Source organism: Salvia splendens, chromosome 2, assembly GCF_004379255.2.
Source record: "Salvia splendens isolate huo1 chromosome 2, SspV2, whole genome shotgun sequence".
In the NCBI taxonomy this organism is placed as follows: Eukaryota; Viridiplantae; Streptophyta; class Magnoliopsida; order Lamiales; family Lamiaceae; genus Salvia; species Salvia splendens.
In genome coordinates this window covers 4294101-4303413 of record NC_056033.1, presented here as the reverse complement: position 1 = coordinate 4303413, position 9313 = coordinate 4294101, and the positions used below count along the sequence as shown (strand labels likewise).

At 35.7% G+C, this 9313-nt stretch overlaps 1 protein-coding gene across 1 annotated transcript; it reads left to right on the top strand.

The window, feature by feature from the left end:
* Positions 1–5136: 5136 nt before the first annotated feature.
* LOC121759659 (axial regulator YABBY 1-like) lies at positions 5137–7226 on the top strand. The gene is made up of 7 exons (XM_042155324.1): positions 5137–5479; positions 5559–5717; positions 5794–5890; positions 6387–6435; positions 6565–6640; positions 6794–6868; positions 6948–7226. Exons 1-7 carry the CDS (start codon positions 5375–5377, stop codon positions 7020–7022), a joined length of 636 nt encoding a protein of 211 aa, XP_042011258.1. The 5' UTR covers positions 5137–5374; the 3' UTR covers positions 7023–7226.
* The last annotated feature ends 2087 nt before the right edge of the window (positions 7227–9313 follow it).

Genomic DNA, 9313 nt, shown 5'->3' with positions numbered 1-9313 from the left:
ATAAATTAAGTACTCCCTCTGTCCCATTTAAGATGGTCACATTTCTTTTTTTTGTTTGTCTCAATCAAGATGACAACTTTCCAATTTTAGAAATAACCTCCTCTCTTCTCTCCCCTTATTATAATATTCAACTATCTTTTTCATCTCTACTTTATTCCATCTAACAATACTTTCTAAAATCTCGTGCCACTCAAGAATGTGGCCATCTTAAGTGGGACAGAGGGAGTACTAGTGTACTAGTTCTATATATGAATGAGAAATTAAGTACTATCAAGAGTATTAAGTTAAGGAGGATGAAACTCATGTTACTCAACAATTCACATGTGGATTTAAGTTAGATTGAAATCAAAGTCAAACCAATCATTATGATTTTTAACTCATTTAACTGTGCATTCCACGGTTGTTGAACAAAGTTTATTATGGTAAGAAACAATTCTCCAGTTTCGGCAACTCAAGTAAACGGCTCTCTTGATTAGCCATTAATTAGTATCGGTGATATTATATTCGGAGAAGTTGAAATTGTGAAGGATTAATATGAATTAGATATTTTTCTTCCGAAATTGCCTATTTTTTCCGCTTAATTTTACAAATTAAATAAATATACTCCATTTTAATTACTATAAATTTGCTTCATACTCCTATCACACTGTAATTGTTTTAATCCCACAATAATTATATGTGGTTGATAGTAGTTATTTGCACCCTTATAAAATTCAAAATATATTCCATTTGCTTCAGTGTATTAATATCGGATTTCTTACACCATCATAACATTGACTTTACTTCATTACGATGGTAGTTGACATAGATACACGTACATATACATTTTTTCATGCAAATTCCTTCATGTGAAAATATACAATTATGATTTTGTTAGAATATCATAAAATTACCTCTAATTGGAAATATTAATATAGTATATGGAAAAATAATTTAAATCAAGATAATTATATAAAATTTAAAATTTTGAAATGTTAAGTGCAATTGTCATAGAAATTAATACTATATGTCACTACAGATTTGCAAATATATCATTTTAAGTTAAAATTAAATTTATTTTAAATTTTTAAATTTAAGTGAATTTAATTAAAAATTAGTGTTGTTTTTTATTGTATTATATGTAGCAATAAGAAAGAAGTGACATAGAAATTTTATGTCAAAACTTACAAGAATCTAGGCATTACCATAAGTAATAATACTCCGCGCTTATTTGATTTTAGTAATTATCGTTGAATATTATAATCAATTAACCTTAATTTTCGTGTGCTATCAATCCTAGCCGTTTGATATTAGCTATCCTAAAATTAATACCCCGCGCGTATTTGATTTTAGTAATAATCATTAAGATGTGATTGAGTTTTGATTACAACCTTATAATATATGAAACATTACTTAGAACCATATCGTGAATTTAATGGCCGTGTATATCAGTATGTGTTAGTTTCCAATCAACAATTATTCTGTGGTGATATTAATTTACAGCCATCAAAATTTATGACCGATAACAAAAATAAGAGCTCATCTACACACCCCACAAATTATAAAGAACTACTCAATTACTTCTTTTATCTCGTCATATATAGATACGGTGGTGTTTTTTATTTAACCTACATATGTCGAAACATTTTCGTCATTATATGGGTATTATTATATTTTAGATATCCACAAAATAAATGTTCATTTCTCCAACGTGATAAAAAGATTTCTTGCTAACTAGCTAGCTAGCTAGTACTTATATTAATACCATAGCGCTGCTTTTGTTTGAATTAATCACATATTCACATAAAATTTTGTGCTACTACAATTATCAACATTAATGAGCCGAAGATACAAATATAATTGCTTGTGTTACGGATGGTTTTAATACGTATCAGTCAGCATTGTATTAAGGCATACTTATTATAGAATTTTATATGATAGGAAATGCCATGTTTTGATTAAGGCATATTCAAGTTGACAAAGACTCAAATGAGAAGGTTCGCATATACGGTGCAACTAGATTAAAGTGACGATTATCATATAGAAAAATATAATTATGCTTGTGTGTGTTGAACTAATGAAGTGATAATGTGGTTATAAAACAAAAGGTTTGGCTTATTTATTTCATAAAGCTCAAAACTTAATCTAAAATTGAGTCAGATTATTATAGAATTTTTCAATAGGAATAAGAACAGTTTATGAAGTTTGGGGAGTCCTCTGAAATATTATCTTAGCTTTCTTTCTTAAAAAATGAACTTTGTAGAAGTCTTAATCGTGACATGTAACTGAAAATTCGTTATTGAATGTCGTTTGAAATATTTTTGTACATCACATGGAAAATAGATTCAATTGAGGTAGTGAATATGATAGGAATATTCCACATATAGAGAATCGAAATAAACCAAAGTCAAGATTAATTTTAAAAGACTAAAAAATCTGGACTATATTATGTACCCTAATTTTTATTTTATTTTTTAAATTAAAAACAAATTACTCCCTTATCACATAGAAAAAAATCATTTTTTAAAAAAATGGTATATAAAAAACATTCATTTTCAATTTTTGGACACTACCCCACTATTAATTTAACCCTTCAATAGTAACATTTCAAACACTTGAACACTAACAACTTTTTAAAATACATGACATGAATCTTACATTTGAAGTGTATCATCCGCAACGCTGTCTCTTATCCGTCTCATCTCTTAACTATTCATGGGTCCTACTGTACTTTTCACTCAATCTTTTAACTAAGAGACAGCGCATGCAACCCTTCATCTCTTATCCGTCTCTTAACCATTTCATCCCTTAACTATTCATTCAATTTCATTTTTTATTTTTATTTTCGACAAATTCAATTAATAAAAACACACTTCATTAAATAAAATAAAATTACAACTTAAAATCCTAAAAAAAAATACATAATTAAATTTGTGGCAAAATAAATAAAAAAAGACATAATTTAAAATATAAATTTACATAAATTATAAAAACTACTCCGCCGGCGAATCATCCCCCGAAGGCGGTGGCGGTGCACCGAATGGAGGCGGCATACCAAGTTGTCCCGCCAGATACACAATGCCGGCATGATGGGCTTGATATTGGGCGGGCGTCATCCGGGAAGTGTCCGCCATCGTGGCGGTGAAGTACATGGACATTAGGGAAGAGGGCGGCCCTTGGGAACCCGTCTGGCTTGATTCGTCTCGGCCCCTCCTCCCTCTAGTCGTCTTCGCCGCCTTGGTCTCTTTCGGCCGACGGCGCACACGGGAGGACCCCCTCTGCATCGTCTGTCGTGCCCTCAACCTCGTGCGAGGCAACCTCTTGTGCGGCGCTGCCTGAACCGCCCCCACTAGACGAGTATTGGCCACTCGTCGTGTGCTTCGTGCGTTTCGAGGTCGAGCCTGTGCTGGACTGGACACCGCCGGCCCACCTTTCGACGTCTTTGACGGCCTCCCTAACATCGACATGTTTGAATTCTTTGGCATTGTCGTCAAAATAGACTCGCAAAACCGATCTCAGAATGTCGGCTCCGCTTTGGTAATGAGCCGCTTTATTCTTGTAGATGCCGCAGAATTTTTTGACCTCTCTGTCGACTCGGCCAAAATGACTTCGGAGCATCTTCAATGTGCGGCGGCGGGACCCCTTCGGCTTAATCTCGTTGTAGGCCTCGGTGTCCTTTTTCCAAAAGCACTTCCGGGATTGTTGATTCCCGACAATGAGATCGTACGAGACGCTGATCCAGGCGTTGTACAGAGCCATCGTGTCCTTGCGGCTGTATGGATGACGACCTACATCCTCCTCCTCCTCGGCCGCCTCCTCCTCCTCTTCCTCCACGACGTCGAATGCCCTGGAGCTTCTACCGCCTCGTCCTCCTTCCGGATTGGGTTCATCCGGATAATCCTCCCTAATTTGGGATAATCCCTATGAATACCTCGGGGCGGAGGGACGAGCGTATGCATCCACATCAAAATGGGGTGGTTTGTACCCCGCCGGCGTCGACGAGCCTTGGGTGCCCGGAACCCCCCAGTCGCCAAACGCGTTGATGTCAAACTCGCCGGAGCCGCCAGAGTTTCCGTCGCCGGACATTTTGTGATGAAAATTGGAGAGGAAATGGAGATGATTTGGGAAGAATAGATGTGTGTTTGTATGTATAATGAGGATGAAATAGGAGTATTTATAAAGTAAAAAAAATAAAAAAGGGTCGAAAACGGTAACATTACCGTTTGAATTTTTAAATTTTTTTATTAAATTTGAATTTTTTTTAATAAATGATTTATTGCGTCTGCGTGACGAAGCCCACTTGCGGGCCGGCGAGTGGGCGTCACGTCTAGCGCTAGGGCGCACAACGTCGCGCGGGCGCGTGGCGAGCTGGCGCGCTAGTCGTCTCGGTGGGACGGGCGTCTCGGCGAGACAGGGACGAGACGGGACGCTGCAACGCGTCTCGCTGCCGTCTCGTCTCGGAGGGACGAGATACGAGACACCCGCTCGACGTGTTGCGGGTGCTCTTGGAGGAAATGAATGCAAATGAGAAGTTGTAAAAGAGTAAGGTAGGGGAATAGAGATTAATTAAGATGCAATTACAAAGGCATTTATATATTATTATATACTGATATAATAGTAGTAAGAGTAGGATAGGTGCCCGCCATTTAAGGCCTTACTAAACCCTACCCTATGTTCACATATATACACAAACATAAGTACAGAAATATTAAAAGAAAATTGGGAGTCGAGAAATAATAAAAATAGGGCTTTAACTACGAAAACTACAGGTGAATGAGCGAAAGCTAATCACCCCATGCACACGTCCTTTTCTCACTCCTCTCCCCCACCTCTGCCGCTTCTGCAACCCCTCTCTCTCCCTTCACAAATCCATTGGGAATGCCAACCATACAATATTATACACTAACTTCATTCTCAAAAAATAGACCTCTTAAATATGATCATATATTATGGGGTCTAAATTATAAAAAAATTTATGTTTGGAATTAGTCTAATTTTGGTGAACAACCCAAAATGGTAACAATATATCATCGATGTATGTATGTATTGTTAATTGATTAAGTAGTAGAGTATGTATATTGGAGAATTGTACAACTTTTTCTTGCAGTGTGTTAAATTCTCTACTATATTAGTGGGCACCCCCAACCCTATGCTTCTCTCTCTCTCTCTCTAGAAGGGTGTTTTGTTTGATAAGTGAGCCCCAAAAAAGAAAACATTCAGAGAGATCAGATCCAAAGTGGTTAATCTGTCAAAAACCAAGAACCTCCATATATACATACCTTGATCAGTCAATCTATCAATCAATCAAATCACCAAATCAAAAAAGTGAGAAACCTAACACCTTCACCACTCAAACAACAATAAGAAGAAGAAGTAGAAGTAGAAGTAGAACAAGATGTCCTCTTCCTCCGCCGCCTTCGCCGCTCCCGACCACCACTACCACTCCCCCTCCGAGCAGCTCTGCTACGTCCATTGCACCTACTGCAACACCGTCCTCGCTGTACTCATCGATCAAATCACCAAATCTCCTAAATCCTTTTTATTCATTCCTAATTATGAATTTGATTTTGATATTTCAGGTGGGGGTGCCGTGCACGAGCCTCTTCAAGACCGTGACGGTGCGATGCGGCAACTGCTCCAACCTCCTCTCCGTCACCGTCGACATGCGCGGCCTCCTCCTCCCGCCGGCCAATCAGCTCCACCTCGGCCACTCCTTCTTCTCCCCCCAGAATCTCCTCGTAATCAATCAATCAATCTCACAAATTATGGTTTTCCTCTTTTCTAGGGTTCTCAATTATTTGAATTGAATTGTAGGAGGAGATCCGAAGCTCGCCTTCCAACCTGCTGCCGAATCCCAACGAGCCAATGATGCCGATCCACGACCTCCCCAAGCCTCCCGTAGCTAACAGACGTGAGATAATCAAATCACAATTCCTAATTTAATTCCTAAAATTCCAAATTTTTGGTTTGAGGGTCCATTGAGGTTCGATTTTATCCCATGTGTTCTTCACTGTAAGGAATGTTTTGAGTCACAGTCAACACTAACCTTTTCAGTAAACAGTATTTTGTTGGCCAAAACATCAATAAGTTTACTCTTCAACAGTGATTAATCTATTTTTCACACAAACATCTCATGCCATCAAACCATATCTTATCGTGCATTCCAATTTTAGGTTTTTTCCAAACCCTAGATTTTGTATTTTAGTTTACCTGCAAAGAATTAATATATCGCCAGGAAATCATGAAAGAAACAGAATGATTAGATAATGATGAAGTAATTATGAGAGAGAAAAAAAATGGAGTGTGACAGTAGTGAAATGTGAAGTCGAAAGAAAGTCAGCCAAAGTGAAATTAATGTGCAACCTTTTGTTTTATCGTTTCTTGGTATTTTGTTTGTTGATTTTCAGCACCGGAGAAAAGACAGAGAGTGCCATCTGCTTACAACCGGTTCATCAAGTGAGTAATTATTGCATGTGTGTATGCAGCTTTATTACTGATTTAAAAGCTGCATTTCTTTAGTAAATTTAATTATTGAGAAAATCTAGGAGAGAATGAGATTTGGATTTTGAACAAAATAAAATGCAGGGACGAGATCCAACGTATCAAAGCTGGAAACCCTGATATTAGCCACAGAGAGGCGTTCAGTGCCGCTGCAAAAAATGTAAGATCCAAGAATCAAGAAACACACACACTCTCTCTCTATCACCTAAAACTAGGGCTTCTTTTAATTCGTTTCAATATTAGTACATGTTCTGGGATTATCAATTTTTATTATTTTTTTTTTTAAAAAAAATGTGTGTTTTGTTGCTTGCAGTGGGCCCACTTTCCTCATATTCACTTCGGACTGATGCCTGATCAACCCGTGAAGAAGCAAAATGTGTGTCAACAGGTAATATCTAATCAAAACCCTAGAAAATTTTTTTTTGTTTAAATGTATTGACAGTAAATGGAAATGGTGAATTTTGTAGGAAGGTGATGATGTTGTGATGATGAAAGATGGGTTTCTTTCTGCTGCTGCAAACGTGGGCGTGTCTCCCTTCTAATATAAGAAATTATATGAATGGATGCAGCTTTATTTTCCGAATGTTTTCTATGTTAATGTTTTCTCTATGTCATTAATTAATTAGGGTTCGTTATGAACGAAACGCTGCTTGTAACAGTTTTAATTAGCTTCAGCTTTCTGTGGTGGGGAGAGGATTTTGATGAGGACTGCTTGCTAATACTAACTGTTATTCACCTTTTCATTATGTATATTTCTCATCACTTATTTTCATTTCATTTTCATGCTAGCTATATATATCTTGTGAATTAAGTAGTACTCCCTAGTGCAATGTTTTAGTTACGAGATCGATCGATGACGAATAATGATAATAAAGTACGTGATCTTACTAGTTGTGTGATGGATATAAGTACCAAAAGTATGCACCTAATTACACTAAGGAATGTTGTTTTTTTTTTTAATTATACTCTTAATCATGAAAAGGGAAGGTGGGAATGAATTTGTATTTTGGTGAAGAATGGGGGCAGATAGGTGTGAAATGAAATGGAACTAATTTGTTTTGTTTTGGTGAAAATGAAATTCAAAATGAGAGGCATGCAGTGATTGTACATGGTACGTGTAGCATTCAGTAAAGCTGGATAACATAAACACTGCAATGGCAGTTTGCAGTGTTCATGTTTCATTATTGCAGAGAGCTTTGTTGGTGCATTAATACTATTAACTTCTTTGTGTTTCATATAACATGCGTTTGATGAGAGAGAGTACACAGTTGAATCAAAATATCTCATCTAATTAATGTAATTGCCGACTGAGTATAAAAATGTAAGTGAAGAATTTAAATCATTTTAGGGTACACTATATATACAGTACTCCAATTCAACGTCTTAACAGACTTTGCAATGAAAAAGTCTTTCCAATTTAGCAGTAATTCACTTTCAAGAAGAAAGAATTATTGAATCCACCAATTTAAGACACGTGACTTTCCATCACTTAATACATTTAAAATCAAGGAATATTGCTAATACATATAATTATGGAATATTGCTGAGGGTGTCTGTACAAAACAAAACCAATTTTCACGCGAGTTTTAATCATTAAAATTACGGTTAGTTGTATGTAAATCCGTATATTATTAGTGAACTCTTGTAATTTTTCTCATAATCTTTAGAATTATAATAGATAGCTTTTGAGACCGCTTGATAGGAAAGATGAGATAAGGAAATACGTGATAATAACACACATTTTAGGATAGATAACCTCTTATCTTGGATAAAATGATATTGTCATAGAGTAGGCATCCGACAAACGTATTGAACAAAACTTAGAAATATTGCAAGTGTAAATTACTCCTAAAATTTAGTTATTGTTGTGCTATTTAGGATAATTAACCTATTAATAAACTCACAAACACACATAAGCATAATATCGTCATTTTCAAAGGGGTAAAATTTATTTTTGAAATCTATGAAATTATAATGTTTCATAGGGAGTATAATTTATACATTATAGTATTAATGGAGTATTTATGTAGAGGGATTAGAGACAAATGTGTCATTGCATGGGTAAGGATCTTTGTTGAAATGAGGTAAATAAATTCAGTTGAGAAAAGAGCAAGTCTCATTTCTTGTTGCTCCACTCTTTGCCTATCTTTATGAAAGAAAACAAAGGATGTTCCATTCGGACCCCCCAAGGCCTAAATCTTTTGCCTAACTCCACAAAAAAATATCTTATCTTATTACACATATATGTGTCATATCAAATATCAATTAATGGACTTATATATCATAAATCAGCTGCTTCTCTGTCCTTGTTGGAATTTTCCTAATTGCTGCATCTGTATCACAAATGGTGTTTAGCTATTGTTGATATGAGTTTTTGTTTGAATGTTTTTCAAAAGTGAGCAGAGAATATCAGACATTTTTTTGGATGATTGAGAGAGAAAAAGAGAGATTATTCATTCCCTGAGCTGTTGCTATTTATCCCCCTTGAAATGGAAATTCCTCCAAATTCAAAAAGTGACATATTTTTTGCATGAATTTGTTCAAGCTTGTGGTTTATTAGAAAACAATGTAACAACTACAACATGTGCCCTTTTTCATGATTTCAATAATAAACAGTGACTTTATTTTTTATTTTCTCTATTTTTATAGCTGGAGTTCATGGCACGAGCCAGTTGTAAAAATGATCTAAATATTATGAAAATGGCTTCAACTTTAGAAATTGTTTGAATTTTAGTGAAAATTTTTTAAATTGCTCAAATTTAATGAATACAAAAAAATTATTAGAAACATGAGTGAAAATAGGTAGCTCTTCCAAACATGTTTGATGTGTACC

What these genes read in the sequence shown, in the direction of transcription:
- LOC121759659 (XM_042155324.1), top strand. Translation starts at nt 5,375, where the DNA reads ATGTCCTCTTCCTCCGCCGCCTTCGCCGCTCCCGACCACCACTACCAC. An exon ending in TCTCCCCCCAGAATCTCCTC is followed by an intron (nt 5,718 to 5,793) that starts GTAATCAATCAA and finishes ATTGAATTGTAG; the next exon opens with GAGGAGATCCGAAGCTCGCC. An exon ending in AGCAAAATGTGTGTCAACAG is followed by an intron (nt 6,869 to 6,947) that starts GTAATATCTAAT and finishes TGAATTTTGTAG; the next exon opens with GAAGGTGATGATGTTGTGAT.